This window comes from Castanea sativa, chromosome 2 (assembly GCF_040712315.1).
Source record: "Castanea sativa cultivar Marrone di Chiusa Pesio chromosome 2, ASM4071231v1".
Taxonomy (NCBI): domain Eukaryota; kingdom Viridiplantae; phylum Streptophyta; class Magnoliopsida; order Fagales; family Fagaceae; genus Castanea; species Castanea sativa.
In genome coordinates, this window is record NC_134014.1 from 37,129,846 (window position 1) to 37,146,923 (window position 17,078).

General features: G+C 33.2%; 1 protein-coding gene and 1 non-coding gene across 3 annotated transcripts; both read left to right on the plus strand.

Annotated features, from left to right (window-relative positions):
- Positions 1-1,564: 1,564 nt before the first annotated feature.
- Positions 1,565-1,637, plus strand: TRNAA-CGC (transfer RNA alanine (anticodon CGC)). The gene has a single exon. It is a non-coding gene; the product is annotated as a tRNA-Ala (tRNA).
- Positions 1,638-10,756: 9,119 nt separating this feature from the next.
- LOC142623448 (AP2-like ethylene-responsive transcription factor AIL6) lies at positions 10,757-17,078 on the plus strand. Of its 2 annotated transcripts, none has more exons than XM_075796867.1 (10): positions 10,757-11,306; positions 11,391-11,627; positions 12,259-12,817; positions 13,053-13,135; positions 15,020-15,028; positions 15,167-15,255; positions 15,374-15,447; positions 15,538-15,588; positions 15,767-15,843; positions 16,138-17,078. In XM_075796867.1, exons 2-10 carry the CDS (start codon positions 11,489-11,491, stop codon positions 16,587-16,589), a joined length of 1,533 nt encoding a protein of 510 aa, XP_075652982.1. In that variant the 5' UTR covers positions 10,757-11,306; positions 11,391-11,488; the 3' UTR covers positions 16,590-17,078. The 2 variants fall into 2 exon arrangements, with proteins under 2 accessions (XP_075652982.1, XP_075652981.1); XM_075796866.1 differs by having other exon boundaries at positions 11,416-11,627.

The following is a 17,078-nucleotide window of genomic DNA, read 5'->3' on the forward strand; positions in this document are numbered from 1 at the left end:
AGCCACATGACTGAATCTTAAAATGAGAACTTAAGAAACAGCACCTAAGGTACTCTATCTAAGTTTTGTCCAATTATAAAGTATGTTGTCTTGAACTCTAGTTCTTTAATTTGAAAACTTTCTATACAGTGGTCCTTAATTCATATACATGACCGTTGCTACCCTTCCAAAACAAAAATAAAATAATTTTTTATTGACAAAAAAAATCCTAAAAATAAAAGATTCTTAAAAAGCTAATAATTAAATCCTCTGGTTCCATTTCATATTTCTTATTCTTAGAATGAACAAAATATCGTGTAATTGCCTATTTTGGGGTAGGCGGAGCCACAAAAGGATTGCCTTTTTTGTCGGCAGAGCAAATCATAGTGTAATTGTTAGGAAAATGGACTCATCGTGTAAATCATTCTTGTTGCCTCTTTTTAGTGTGCCAAATACAGCAAGGCTGGAGTACTGCTGTAAAACGTGGCTTATTATTTAAATATGGAATTTGAGTGATTCAAATCTTTTATTTTACAACATCAAAGAAATTTATTATGTAATTCTTATGCATCTTCTCTATCTTTTGAGAAAGCTGCTAATATTATTGAAACTATAGATGAAATTGGTCCCCATCACGATCCCAAGCTATCTATCGTGTTTGTTTTTGTTTTTGTTTATATCACTTAGACTAGAGCCCACGATGTGTGACTATGATGCACGGATGCGGGGCCAGAGGTATTGCACCCACGTCCGACGCGGCGACGAGCGAGGGACGCCGCTGCTCGTGCGTAGGTGCCGCGTCTGCCACTTTTTTCTTTTTCTTTTTTTTTTTTTTTTTTTTTTTTCAGCCGACTCGCGCCGATACAGCTTGAATCGCGCCAACTCGGCTTCAATTCGCTCCGATTTGGGCCAAATCAGCCAGAATCGGGTTGTCTTGGCCGGCGACCGAAACAGCCAAAATCGGCCTTGAATCATGTCGAAACAACCGAAATCGGCTCTGAATGAGACCCAAAAACCTTAAATCTGTCATTCCTCAATTTTATTTTGAATATTTGTTGCTTCTTTTGTGTTTTCTTTTTGATTTTGTGTTTTGTTTTGTGTTTCTTGCTTTCTTCTTTCTTTGTTTTGTGAATCAAGGCATAGTAATATGTTTTCTAAGAATATTTTAATAGTAAAAATATATAGAAAATATAAATAAAAATACTTTTAATAATTTTTTAATTACCAAGTTTCACCGTACTCGCATCCACCTTTTTAAAAAATTACCGAGTCTCGTACTCACGCCAACAGCTGCACTTGCACCCGTGCTTCATAAACGTGTGAAGCTCCCAAGTAAAGTGATCACAAAAGTTGTCAACAATTCAGTCACGGCATCTCTATTTTGCTTATTAATCATAATATGTGATGTCGTGTCGTGTGTCATTGCAAAGGTTTATGCAAGATTTGTGACTGTTGACTCCAATCATGTCTTCTTCTTTTTTTATTCTCTTATGCTTGTACTACTTTGAATGCTTTTCTGTTTATTACGTTTTGATCGTTCGAAATTTATATTCTTCAAAAATCGTTATGGTATATTAAAACAAAAGGGGGTGTAGCTCATATGGTAGAGCGCTCGCTTCGCATGCGAGAGGCACGGGGTTCGATTCCCCGCACCTCCAAATTTTTCTATTTCATTTTTCGGCCCAAAAGCACAAAATTTTATGTCCAATAAGTGGTGGGCTACAGAAAAATATTATAAGTCGGTAGAGCTTCGATTCGGGGTCCAAATTTGAAGCAAGCTCGGGCCCAATATACATGAATTAGGACTTTGGAATACAGAGATAGGAAAGTTGTCTGGTTTTGTAGACCTGGGCCAATGCCTGATTGGATTATTCTCCCCCGAGATAAACTAGGAAAAACTCTTTTTTTTTTTGGATAATAAACTAGGAAAAACTTGAACCAACTAATTCATTTTTCACCATGAATATCAAGGACTATCATCCATTTTGATGTGAATCAAATTACTTCCTTTTTTTTTTTGTTAAGTTTTTTTCTTTTTCATGACAGGTTATTCTAACCTCTCTAAGCTAGTGCACTCATAAACACACCCATCTATTTGGAATTGAAGGTTAAGAATTATAGTTTTCAAAACGTAAATTACATTGTTAATTGGGATTTTTTTTTTAAATCATTATTTATATCGTATCATGGATAGTAAAATATAGAAAATATTTGATAAAATTATTTCTATAAATATAAAATGTACATTTATTATCAAATTAGATCATAATTAACTAATAACTAATTTAATCATCATTCATACAATAATATTTAAATTAACCATCTAAATAAATTAAATGCAACTATATTTGTAAAATCTACATTCAACCCATTCAGAATGCCATTACCAAAGGCATTGCCAGTGACTTTAGTTAGCATCAATGATGTTTGTCAAAATTATGGGAAGTTGACGGCACCATCTATAGTTGTCAAAACAAGAATTGCATCGTGGATCGATTTTTTATTTTTTCATATTGTGTATCGTAAGATACACAAACACTTAATAAAATTTATAAAAAAATTATAGATATACATATATAAAGGGTAATGTAAGTACCGAATATCTCTTATGTAATAATATTTGGGCTCCCAATTAATTTCTACGTGGGCTATATCATGATCCTACTGATGAGGCTCTAAACCTAGCTTGGAGTGTCCTCTCCAAGCCTTAATCCAAGACCCTCTTCCTAATTTCCCTCAGTTTCCAAGTGTTTCCCCGTGTTTCTCTCTTAGTATCCTCTTTCCCAAAATTTTCCAATCCCTTTCCCTCTACCTTCTTCTCCTTCTTATAGTCCCTTCTTAATGGGGTTGTGATCATTATCTCCCCACTTATACACATATTCATATGTTTATTAGAATTTCAGGGGATCCTCACGAATTTAGAGGATTCCCTTAGAATTTGTTTCAAACTCCGAGTAGTGTTCGATGGTGGCTCCCCACTGGCACTATTAGTCCTCGGCTATCGATCTTGCAAGGTTCGCATCTCACCCCGACCACTTTGTTATCGGTTAACGTGTAGCCAACCACTTAGGATACTCTCAAGTGTCGTCCCCCAGACCATGGTCCCTATTTCAGGGCCCAAGGTAATTCTCGGTCTCAGGCTTTACGTTGGGCCTTGGTTAAGTGGGAAGACATGGTCGCCTGGGCCAGCTCACCCACAGGTAATTCATTACAAATTTTGAGTATATTCAACTAATGACTAATTTATTTATCACTTATGTAATAATATTTAACAAGTTAATTAAATAAATCAAACTAGCTTGTGTTTATAACATATACATTCAAATTGTTTTAATTCAGAATTGGTAATATATTACAAATGACCCAAAAATAATAATTTATTTTCATCACATTCATCATTTTGCCTAATAAATCCCAACTAAATCAATGCTATCATTGTACTTATCATTTTGCAAACTTATTTATCATTAAAATGTTAATCATTGTTATTAACATTTAATATCTCTTCTTGTTCTTTTTATTTTAATATATATTTTTAAAATATTTCTTCTTGGTATATTAGTTTCTTGGACTTATAACAATAATGATAAAATTTAAAAATAATTATATTGTCAATTAATATCTTATCCATTGTATAAAAATTAAATTTGCAAATATTAAAGTGAAGTGTAAGTGTGTACTATGTAGTCCAAATTTTGTAGGAAAAAGAGAGGGAAAAAATATTATGAATATGTTATTTTATTAGGCTAAATTAAGTAACCTAATAGTTTTGTGTTAAAAAAAAAGTGTACACACTTACACTTCACTTTAATATTTACAAATTTAATTTTTATCCTATGAAAATAAATCATAGTATTAGATGAAAATTAAAGTACAAATTTAAAAAAAATCTAATTTTAAAGCATTTCTCTATGTATCATACGATACATACGATTTTACGATACAATTCACATACTGTATCATACAATTTACATACTGTATCATACAATTCTTAAGCACTTACGATATGGAACTTTTGGATTTTAATTTTCTGATGATCTAGGTCCATTTTAATGATGATTTTGATTTACTATTATGATTTTACTAGCTTAATCGGCTAAATCTAACCCTAAACATCAATTTACAGGTTTCCAAAATGATTTTCAAAATCAAAATTGTTTTATTTTCCCCAAACTAACAACTAATATCAAATTTCATGTATTATTCTCGATGCATACATAATATTATAGGACATATGCCCTTAAACTACTCAAATACTTAGTTTATACTACATTGCACAATATAATAAGAGATAATCAAAATGATGTAGTAACTACAGTCGGGCTTCATAGGGTGTTTAACACATTTCCCATGCATAACCAAACACTCAAGTATGCGTTTCTTGTTCGAGACTCGATTCGATCTATTATAAGATCTTTAGAACTGTATTTAAGGGGAAAAAAAGTAAAATCAATTTAAATTTTAGGTGATCGATCACACTTTAAAGAAATCCATATGATTGGTAGTGGCTGCATACACTATTGACTATACACACTCCCCACACACACGGTCACATTCTTGCAATCACAATTAGTTTTATCTAATCGGATTACACACTCTCACACGCTAAAAAATGTTAAAACAGATAAAGAGAGACGACCCCCTAGTCTTCATTCCTCGCGAGTAGGTAGGGATGGGCCCAAACTTTAGCACCTAAGTCGTACTCTCATGTTAGAAGGGTTGGAGAGTTTGATTTGTGTGTGTATGTGTGTGTGCATGCATGTGTGCAGGAGTCTAATTTTATGATATGAAGCGTTTTTTCTTACATAATTTTTTATTAACTTTATTTTGACTCATTTTTAATAATTATGAAAGATTTAAACTTGTAATTTTTTCTTCTTAGCATTTGCTATTGGTTATAAAGCTAAGATATCAATTAAATTTTTGTGTAAGTGGAATTTGAATTTAAAACCTTTGTTCAACTATAAGTAATTTTACTATTTCACTAAGTCTGTATATCAAGTGAAATTGAGAAATGTCGAGTCATTGATCTTTTACTATGTACTGTATAACTTATATAATGGACGCCAGCTTGAACCTCAGTCAAACAAAATCCCAAAAGGCGCAGTTCATACCATCAAAAGTGAAATTATTCTATTGATCATAGCAATGACAAGGGAAAGAAGAAAAAAGTGGTAAAAAATAATGAAAAGAAAGTCGAACATTTAACACACCATCATGTTAATATATGTCGGGACAGGAGAATGCACGTGCGTGACCGAAATAATCGAGATGCATTCGAATTAAAAGATGGAGTGCACGTGCCTTACCAGTCAAAGGTCAAAAGCTAGTAGTGATTAATTACACGAGTCTATGCTCCTAAAAATATCTTTATTCTTTAACAAAGGAGGAAGAAGCCAAAGATAAGAACGATGAATAGGCTCCATTTGTGGGAATCTGCTCCCCCGTATCATCAACATTTTTTTATTTTTTACTAAACCTACAATTATATATACTTAAGACTTGCCCGGGTCCAGTGTTGCGATTGTACTGAAACCTGTTGCGATAATAATGTATATCATCATTTTAATGGATTTAGATTTAGTGCACTGGAGTTTTGAACCAGTCTCTTTTCCATTTACATAAACTTATAAGATTTAGCTTCAGTCCAGTGTTTTTATTACAATGAATTTTTTACGTTGGTAAGGCATATTATTATCTTAAACGATCTAATGCATTGGAGCATTGAATCAGTCTTTTTCCTACATAAGCCTGTAATTATGTAACTAGCATCTTATTTGCATATAAAATCATATAAACTTTTCATGTTAAATGCGAAATATATGGGGATTAGTTTCACCATTAATGGTGAGTTCTGTCTCTAAAAGATAATGAACATTGCCAAGAGTTATTCAACGTAGATCGCACGCTGTTCATAGTTGAGGAATAAGATCGTACGTGTTTTGTTGATACAGTAAATGTTGATGAATTTGAGCATATATAATCTAAAGAGACGTGTACTTAGAGCTACAATCTTATTTATTTATACGTTACTCAGTACACATTCCCTTTGTCTGGCTCTTGCACGTGTGATGCCACATGCCGTTTCAAAAGGATGTACAAGCAAGTAAGCAAAGGTGTAAGACTTGGTCTAGCAACTTGCAAGGATTGCTTTTGATCGGAAAGAAGTAGAAGAAAAGATTAAAAAAAAAAGGTGAGTATAATAGAATTAGATATAAATAAAATTTTATAATTTATGGTTTAAATATAGTATAGAAAATAATATATATCTTTGTGTATTTCTCTTCATATTATGTCTTTAGAACTAGAAGTTGATGCTAAGGTTATTTTGGATTGGATGAACAGTGCGTTTTGCAATAATCTAAACCATTCTCCCTTGATAATGGATTGCAGGGCTCTTATCAACCAAGTGCCTCAGGTGAGAAAAATGCACTGCTTCCGCGAAGCTAACAAGTGTGCGGAGACACTAGCGCGTAAAGGGCCAGGTCTTCAGCAAGATTTTGTTGTATTTGAAAGTCCGCCTATAGACATTTCTATACTTTTGTATTATGACCAAATTGGCATGTACTATGAGAGGATTCATCCTCAAATAGTTGGTTTTCTTGGTTAGTTTTTAATGACATTCTCTTATTTACCAAAAAAAAGAAAAGAATAATAAAATGTAAAATTGTAAGGTCTCAAAATTTTGTGACAAAATTTTATTGAGCTGAAATTTGATAATTATGATCATTATTAATAAACATTTATGATGATTATGTTTGTATATAAAATTAACTATTCTATTATTTTAAAGAAAACATGACATGAAAAAAATCTAATTGAGGGATAAATATATAACATAATTTAAATAAATTTAAAAGAGGATGAGTTCAAGTTAAATTTGATGTAACTTTCCTAAAGTTGCATCTTGTTTAGGACTTAGATTTCAAAGAGATCTAATGGTTAAAAAATGCTTCATTAAAGTCTGGCAAAAATCTAAAATTGACCTTCTAACTTTCAGTTTTTGTTATCTTAGTCCTCTAATTTTCAGTTTTGTTATTTCAGTCCTCTAAGTTTCAATTTTTGTCAATTCAGTATTCCGTTAGACAGCAATTAAGTGTCTCCGTTAAGTGAGCCAAAACTACCTTGTTTTGACTCTTTTTATTTTTATTTTTTTATTATAAAGATAGTAATTAAGGGGAAAAAAAAACTGTTATTTTAAAAAAAAATGTAAGGGGAACGACATCGTTTTGGCTCACTTAACAAAGACACCTAATTGATGTCTATTAGTATACTGAATTGACAAAAATTGAAACTTAGAGGACTAAAATAACAAAACTAGAAGTTAGAGGACTAAAATGATAAAATTTGAAACTTAGAGGGTTTGTTTTGGATTTTTACCTTAAATTTTTATTACTTTTGACATCCTTACCTAATTAAATACAATTTTTTTCTCCAATTATTTATTGCTTTCCAAATTCCTCGTCGTTAGGGGGCACATCTTAAACATGATTTTTTTTATTATGAAAAAATTAGAATTTTTTAAAATCTTTAATGTGTTGAGAGAGAGAGAGAGAGAGAGTGAAACAATAGCATCTTTAACGTGTTTTTGTTAGAAAAAAGAAACTATCAAAATCTTATCCTTAGTGTTAGTGATTAGAAATTGTTTTTAATTCAAACTCATCTTCTCTACAGATTAATTCGTTATATATATAAAATAAAACATTAGTGTTTCTCTCTCTCTCTCTCAAACTTTTGAATTAATTTAGATGGTGTGGCAAGCAATAAATTTTGAATGATGACATAGATTGTTGATTTTTTTTATAACCATTAGATCATATAGAAATCTACAATTTAAAAATGGTGTTACTCTTGTAAAGTTACATAAAGTGTAACTTAAACTAATCTTAATTTAAAAATATATTTTACAATAATAACATTAAAATTATGATGCCTTAGAAGCTTATGTGGAAAAATATTATGAATCAATGATATCGTAATTTGATAATTATACCACCGCATACTCTTCGTGTGATGGTCACTCCACAAGTATAAGTGTTTGTAGAGTGTGGGGGACAAGGGCTAGAGTTCAAGTCTCCAAGAGGGAGTTTCACATACATATGCACTTAAATTAGGCTAAAATAGAATTCTATCTTGTATAAAAAAAAGAATAATTTGATAATTATAGTAATTCTTAATATGCATTTATTGTTATTATGTTTGTATATGGAACTAATTATTTAATCATTTCAAATGAAAAATATGACGTGGAAAAAATCAACTTGAGGATTTAAATGTAAAGTATAATTTAAAATCAATTCGTAGATATATATTAGAATAATGACATGTAAATGATCAAGTCTCAAAAACTTAAGCGGAAAAATATTATGAGGCCAATAAAAATCAAATGTCATTCAACCTAACAACATACATTTATGGAAGAAACTCTACACCAAAATATGTCCATCACATCAAGTGAAAATGCAACAAAAATCAATATAATGATATTATACACGTTATTGAATCTATAAGTTAAAAGTTGTTGCAATAATAACTAAAAATTTGTAAGTTATTGCCTCAACTTTAATTTGTTGCAATAATATATATTTGTGTGTGTATTTGCTATGGACACCTTAATATTGCATTGGAATTTTTTTTTTGCAATAAATTAAAAAAAATATCATTCCAATAATTCAATACCCAATAACAAAAATCTTGAAATGGTAGTTTCTTTTCCAATAAATTAATAGTTGCAAGAATTGGATACCAATTATTTATTTTTGTAAATTATTGCACAATCTATTGCAGCAATAGTTGAAAGTGATTGTTGTAATCATGACAAACCATGTCATTAGTTGTGAAAAATATTGTGTGATCGATAGCATTACTCTTTCACCAAACACTTATCAAAAGTTTTGTCATAGCCATTCTATATATACTGCATTGACTGTAGTATATATTCAAGTTAAAAGCTTTCACTAGGAGAGACTAGCCTACCATCAAATTCTAAGAAACTCCTCAAGCCACGCTGAAATATGGAGACTTATGCTCTAGGTATAAGAATCCATAGTTTCAAAACTAGACCAGACCAAATGGTTCAACTGGAAACCAAGCACTAGTTTAATATGATAAAAACACCTAAAACCGGTATAAACCGGGTAAAACTCGGAACCACGATCAAAACTGTTCTTTGACTGTACCGATTCTTTAAACCATGCAAGAACATCGCTTGACTATGTCAAATACTTCCCACCAGGGGGTGGCATACACAACAAGGAGTTCATATGTATTTTATTTTATGCAAAGGGGACAACATTAAAAGAATAGATCGTAAGCAAAATTAATTGGAGAATATTATCAACATTAAATAAAAACAAATAAAACTTATGATGATGTAATAGTCATACAAAATGTAATATAAAAATAAACTATAATATATTATTCATACCTAGGTTAATTTACTTAGTTTCCCTCATACTATTCTTCATAATTGATAATCAATTCAAATGATTAATCTAAAGTTTAAATATGCATTTCAAATTTTCAAAATAAAAAAAATAAATCAATGGTAAAGTATTAAAAGTATAACAATGTACTTGAAAATTTAAATACTGCTTCACTACATTGTTTTTAAAAATTTATACAAATCAACTCTTTATTTTTTCCATTATTCTAATTAATTTAAATTTGAGTTGAACCTTCCTATTATGGCAAGTGTCTTCTACCAATAGCATCATGTAGTGGGTTTGAGCTTGGAAACCAACATTCAAAGAAAAAAAATTGGGGAAAAGACTATTTACCATAATATCTTCCAGACCTCACAAAATGTGAGAGTTTTGTGCATTGTATACGACATTTTATATGGATAATCTCTTGTAATGCCTAGACTCCATATTTATATGAGTACCAGTATATTATGAGACGTTTGATGCATGTATGGATAATTCATCTAAAGGAAAAGATGCATATATAGGAAGTGGATTTGGCTTGCAACTAGAGCTCCAACACATTGGTCCTATCAAAATGATGACACATAGCTAAAAATTGACGTGCATCACCATTTTTAGAGAAGCTTCGGTTACATTTGTCTTTTGCTTTTATGCGGATATTCTCTTGAAGGTGTAGATCTCATTGTTATATTGAAACGGATATATTATGAGAAGATTGATGCATATATGGGTAGTTCATCCAAAAAAAAAGTTGCGTATATGGGAAGTGTGACTTTGCTTGAAATTAGTGCTCCAGCGCATTGAACTTGTCAGAATGATGACGTGTGGCTAAAAGTTGATGTGTATCACCATTTTGAGAAAAACTTAGGTTATCTCAACGTTTTGCCTTTTTTGGTGTGTCTTATCTCAGTGCATTGGAATATTGGGTGCAAACTTCACCCTTTGGAAAGTATATTCTCTAGTAATAAGATTTTTATTTTTATTTTACCTCATAACCCTAGTAATAAGGTTTTTTTTGTTTTTTGTGTGGAAAGGAACCCAGTAATACGTTGGTGGCGAATTTGAATTGGAAATGAATGTGAGGAGGCCCACATGAAAATCCGACCCACTATGGCAGTCCAAGTAGGAAAGCTGCATGTAAGACAAGTGTGAGGAAATCTGAAATGTGTGTAAAATAGGAGGAAGGGACATAAATGTAAAATAAAGAAGAAGAAAAGAGAAAACCGAAACGAAACTAGGCAAAGTCTCCAATTTCCGCCAGCCCGGATCTTTCGCGACCTTGTTTCAGACAAAATTTCTTCTGCGCAGTGCTAAAAGTCACTTCCCTTAATATATAAACATTTTTTAATTACTGCTACTCTTCTATCTACCTTATTAGTATACTATTATACTATACTAGTCTTACCATTAATCTCTCTCTCTCTCTCTCTGATTTCTTTGAGAAATTCATTCACTCACTTTCTCAGGTTCTCTCTCTCTTTCCTCTCTGGTTTTACGCTGGTTGGCATCAGAAACCGCTCGTCTTTCCCATTTATAAGTCTACACCTGCTTTTCATTCTCACACACTCGTTCTCAAAGCATCAAATAGACCCTACTTTCACTTTAACACTCTTTTCTCTCCCTAGATTCTCTCTCTCTCTCTCTCTCTCTCTCTCTCTCTAAAGTGAAAGTTTCATTTTTTGACGCTTCTTTGAATCCTTCAAAATGGGTTTGCATGCATTGTGTTGCTAAGGATCTTTTTTCGCTCACCTATTTAGCTACCTAGCAATACTGTTGAAGCTTGTCAATATCTCTGTCAAAAGGGGTTTACACTGATTTTGGCTTCGTGATTATCGTACTCAACTGTGTATTTATTTTTTTGATCCTATATGAGGAACATTTAGTAACGGTCGGTCTGAGGTAATTTCAGTTTCGTGGTTCAAAGTTAGTTTCATTTTGTTTGTTTCTTTCCTAAGAAAAATTGTTTTATTCATATATATACAGTGTTCCGTGCTTGCTTGTGCTGCAGATTTAAGAGAAACCAAACAGAAAGCAAAAAAAAAAAAAAAAAAAAAAGAAGATTATAAAAGCAAAAAGAAATAATGGGTCCTTCAACGAACTGGTTGTCTTTCTCACTGTCTCCGATGGAAATGCTGAGGTCCTCTGAGTCTCAGTTCATGAGCTATGAGAACTCCTCCACTGACTCTCCTCACTACTTGATCGATAACTTCTATACTAACGGTAAAAATCCCAACTTTTTTTTGTTTTTTTGTTTCAGTATGCATAAAAACCTTAAGTCCTGTTTGGTTGCTGAGAAGTTGCAGGAAAAGGATATACGTGTTGATACTTTTGTGGAAAGTATATACAAAAAAATATGCTTCCCGTTATGGATTTCGCAAAGTTTTTATTTATTTTTTGATTTTCTCAACGGTCAAGAGGAACGATTTTTAGCGTCCAATACCTCGTCTGATGAGCTCACTGTATTTCTAATCTGCAAATCACTGACTCAAATCTTATTTGAGCCACGTAAAAAAAACCCCAACTTTTTCCGGACATCCGTTTGGTTGCTAAGAAACTTGAGAGAAACAGTGCAAAATGTGGTCTTGAATCTTTGTTTTGTGTTTTTTTCCCGGTTTTCAAAAATTACTGTGCCTGACATGTATAACTGAGCTATAGATATAGAATAGGATTTGATTATGCTCAGTTGAAAGCAATGATATTGTTCTGTCAGTTTATCCGTAGGGATAATAGAAGAAATTGATGAGTTTAATCATTTTTCATAGCTGAGTAAATGACAAACTCTGGGTCGAGTTACTGGGTTGACTCGCTTCTTATGCATGCTACTGAGTTTTCCTTTACATTTTTGTTGTAGGCTGGGCAAACCAAAATGAAGTCAAAGAAGGTGAAGCACAAAACCTTGGCGATTCATCTTTTCTTACAAGTTTGATTGACCCACAAATCCAAAACCAACAAGTTATTCCAAAGCTCGAAGATTTTCTGGGTGACTCGTCGTCTATGGTTCGGTACTCGGATAGCCAAACCGAGACTCAGGACTCGTCCCTGACCCAAATCTATGACCAGGGTTCAGCGTACTTCAACGAGCCACAAGATCTCAAAACAATAACTGGGTTTCAGGCCTTTTCTACTAACTCAGGCTCAGAAGTGGATGACTCGGCCTCAATTGCTAGGACTCAGCTCGCATGTGCCGAGTTTGGGGGTCAATCGATTGAGTCAGCTGGGACCGAGTTGGGGTTCTCAAACTGTGCCAATGTCACAGGAGGAGCTTTGTCACTAGGGGTCGCTCAGACTCAGACTCAGACTCCGACTCAGAGCTCTGAGCAAAAGCCCATTGTTTCGGTTGAGTCTGATGGCACTAAAAAGATTGCTGATACTTTTGGTCAGCGAACTTCGATCTACAGAGGAGTCACTAGGTAGTATCACTACTCGATCCCACAATTCTTTTTTGCTATTATTATTTGGCTTGTGCATGTTTGCTTGTTAATAATGTGATTGTTTGACTAAATGTAACACAAACTATTGTGTGTGAAAAATGGAAGTTTAGATTTGGCTTTGATTAATACAAGTGTCATTGTAATGAGAGAGAGAACAAAGTCTCAGAGAGTAGTTTCTAAATTTTTGACTCATTCGTTTTTTACATTGATGCAGACACAGGTGGACAGGTAGATATGAAGCGCATCTATGGGACAACAGCTGTAGAAGGGAGGGTCAGGCTAGAAAAGGGCGTCAAGGTCCACACCATTTCTCTTTTTTTCTCTCTCTCTCTTTACATATATAAATATTAATTCAATAAAATCTATACAAAGTTTTTATGTTATATTTTAATAAAGTGTTACATTTAAGTGTAACACTAATGTCTAGTGGAGAAGCAAGTACTGCTATACAGTAATTGTTATTGTCAACAAAAGAAATAAAAAGAAAGAAAGAATAATCGAAATACTGTAGCACTGAAAAGAAGTTTGAAAGCAATAAATAATTCAAGAAGCTCGCATTAATGGGGTCTCTGTGTGGTCACCTGGTTGATGAAGTTACTTCCTCATGTCTTTTAATGACTGACTGATGGTATATACATGTACAATATGGGTACTGAGTTTTTTTCGATTGCTGTTCTGAAATTTCCCTTTCTTTCTTTCTTCCCTTCAATTGATTTGATCAGATGTGCCGCCATTTTGTTTATTTCTGATGTTAACTTTAGTGCTTCTCATTGGCTTTCTCTCTCTTCACACCTGGGGTCGTACCTATTAGCAAAGGTTAAAAATTTTGATGCGACTCACATCTATCACCAGACGTTACAGAATTCAATGATTCTGAACACTTGTCTGATATCTTATGAGTTGGCTTTAACTTTTGCTTTTGCTTTCTTGCATCCATCACAGCAAGTCTGGGTTTGACCATTGCACCCATTTCAAATTTGAACTTAAAAACTAAAGTGCACACTCCACCCCACTATCGTCGCCGAAATTGATTGAATGTGGGTCTTGGGTAGAGCTGGTAATGTGGGCTATGATTCTGAGTCTCTGATTCATGCATAGTAATATAGCCAATGGGGAAAGTTTTGGACATGGTTTGGATAGATTTTTACGAGTGTTTGGTATATGTGGTTGAAAACATGTGTTGTTGTTTGAAAACATGTGTAAAAATACGTGTGGGTAAAAAAGTGTATAGAAATGTGTGTAATGTTGTTTAAAAACTAAAAATATATGTTTGAGTGGGTGTACCAAACACCCCCTAATATCTTTTTATATTTTTTATGTTTGTAAAATTTTTAGAAAGTAAAATATTATTAGTTATATTATCAATAAATCAATTAATGTATAAATTTTAATGTTTTTTTTAGTATAACATTATGCTTAAAAAAAAGTCTATAGATCGAATAATAACTTTCGATCGAAATGAAATGCATAATAAAAAATTAAATAACGTGCACTTCAAAACTTTGGCGGAAAGTCCTTAAAAAATTAAAAAAAAACTACTAGATAAGTTCAATGCTAATAAAAATAAAAAGTAAAAACTACTCTCTCGTCTCTCTTACTGTGTATGAGACTTTGAGTTCAATATATATTATGTGGGCCATATGCAGTGTGAAAAAGAGAAAAGAAGTAAAGTCTAGCTGCCTGGTTACACAAAGCATTAACGTTTTAATGTGGTGAAAATTTGTCAGAAATCTCATCAAGATTACTGAAAAGGTCTATTATTGAGCTCCCAAAAGTCGGTTTATTGATCAGTGATTGGGAGTTTGAGATAAGTTTGGCTCGTATCATAGCAAATAGTTTTGTTATAGAATAAAAGTACCATAATTTATTAAAGCATATGTACACTTCGGGAAAAAAGAAAAAGAAACCTGAAGGTTCTCTCGCTTCTGAGGATAGAGAGAAAATGACATTTCACTGTAGATTGAGAATTAGCCATTATTTACCCACAAATTGAACTCATGTCCTTGGGCACATGCATGGCATGCGCATTATTCTTTTTATAGTACAGTTTTCTAAAATATCTTTAGTCAGAAAAATTTTGACCACACTAGTAATTGACTTGAAATTCTTGCTTTTCGTTTTGCATGTTCGGATCTTGCACGTACATGTGGATATTGCTCATCCTTCGAATTTGTTCTACAGTATACTTGGGTAAGAACTTTTCGTCATCATTTTTTTGTTCATTAATTTGCTTTTGAAACTGTATTGATCTAATTGTGGTTTAGGATTCCATAATATTAATTAATATAGTTGATTATAATGGTGTACATTAATTGGATATACTATCAGGTGGATATGACAAGGAAGATAAGGCAGCGAGAGCTTATGATTTGGCAGCCCTCAAATATTGGGGTCCTACTGCAACCACCAACTTCCCTGTAAGATAGACATATATAATCATGATTCCTTTAGTTTCTGCATGAAAAACTACGTAGCCTAGCTTAAAACTAGAACATTGAACTTAATTCACTCACCAAATTGGCTACTCCCTTTTAGGTTTCAAATTACACCAAAGAATTGGAAGAGATGAAACATGTGACAAAGCAAGAATTCATTGCTTCTCTGAGAAGGTAACCTTAATACCACCTGTAGGTTTTTTAGCCTTATCTGCAAATAATTGAGAAGTTTGTTTATATATCTTTCTCCCCTCTATGTTACAGGAAGAGTAGCGGTTTTTCAAGGGGAGCCTCTATATACAGGGGTGTAACAAGGTCTAGACATTTATGTGCAATTGAAATCTCTGTTCTTTGATGATATTGCTACTACAACTAATTCTTGTTTCTTAAGGCTATATGAAGTGCTTTTCTATTTTTTGGTCATTCTGTTTTATTCAATACCATGTTGTATTATATAGCTAATCATGAGTTGTGTATTACTTTGATATTCCAGGCATCATCAACAGGGGAGATGGCAAGCAAGGATAGGCCGAGTTGCTGGGAACAAAGATCTTTACCTTGGAACCTTTGGTAAATATATGCGTTTAATTTCAGCTACAAGAATAGAAGTGATGATCATGCTTGTATGAACCCCACCCAATCTTAGTGAATAGAATTTGGTCAATCCTTTTATATCAATTAACTTCTTTGCAATCATGATTGTAGTCCAATTCCTTTTTGGAGAATTGGTGCCTGAGACATATCCTGGCTAAAATTGGACTGATTTGTTAAATTCCTTGGTCATACAAAAAAAAAAGAAAAGAATAAAATGGCGTATGTCTGAAAAATGACTTGACTTTATTTGTTTTTGTTGAATGATGGCAGCCACCGAAGAGGAAGCAGCCGAGGCCTATGATATTGCGGCCATAAAGTTCAGGGGTGCAAATGCTGTAACCAATTTTGAGATGAACAGGTATGATGTGGAAGCTATTGCCAAGAGTTCTCTGCCCATTGGAGGGGCGGCTAAGCGCTTGAAGCTCTCACTAGAATCAGAGCAGAAACCAGTAATAACCCACAATCAGCAACCCCAGAGTAGCAGCGGCAGCAACAGTAGCATCAATTTTGCTGCAATTCAATCTCTTCCGGCCATACCTTGCGGAATTCCAATGGATGCTTCGACAGCAGCACTCTACCATCACAACCTCTTCCAGCACTTTCAATCCAATAACATCATCGGTACTTCAAACTCCCCAGGTTCTTCAAGCATTGCAACTCCAATGAATATATATCATCACCCACAAGCTGAGTATTTCTTATGGCCTCACCAGCCTTATTGACAATGTGACCCAATGTTGATCACTTCACTGATAGTGCCAAATTTCCAGCCAATTAACAATACCAGAAAGCAAGCTCTAGTTGTGGCATTTTCCAGAAGCTGACCAACATCTGACCCTCTCACAGTTATACTCTCTCTAATTCACCTCTTAACCTGGGAAAAGAGGAAAGGCAGGAGGTTTTTTGTTCTGATGGCTAAAGTTCTAGTTACAGTAGCTAGGAAAGCTGGATTTTGTAATTAACTTTGGTTCAATGCTTAATTAGAATATTACAGTGGTTGGAGAAAAATACTTTTGAATGGGGGATCCATCCATCTAGTTGCAAAAAAAGAAGAAAAGTTTTTAGTATTGTTACTACTGTCCATGTCAGCATTCTATGATCCTTATTCATCTCCAAATTCCTTTTGTTTTGAATTATTGTTGGTCAAAGTAAGAATCTTAGATGCTGGATAGACTAATTATTTAGTAATTAAGCATATGCGACAATATTTC

Bases quoted from the DNA above. Each gene is read 5' to 3' on its own strand.
- LOC142623448 (XM_075796867.1), top strand. From the start codon at position 11,489: ATGGGTCCTTCAACGAACTGGTTGTCTTTCTCACTGTCTCCGATGGAA. The intron at 12,818-13,052 runs GTAGTATCACTA...ACATTGATGCAG, and splicing joins ATCTACAGAGGAGTCACTAG to ACACAGGTGGACAGGTAGAT. The intron at 15,589-15,766 runs GTCTAGACATTT...TTGATATTCCAG, and splicing joins ATATACAGGGGTGTAACAAG to GCATCATCAACAGGGGAGAT.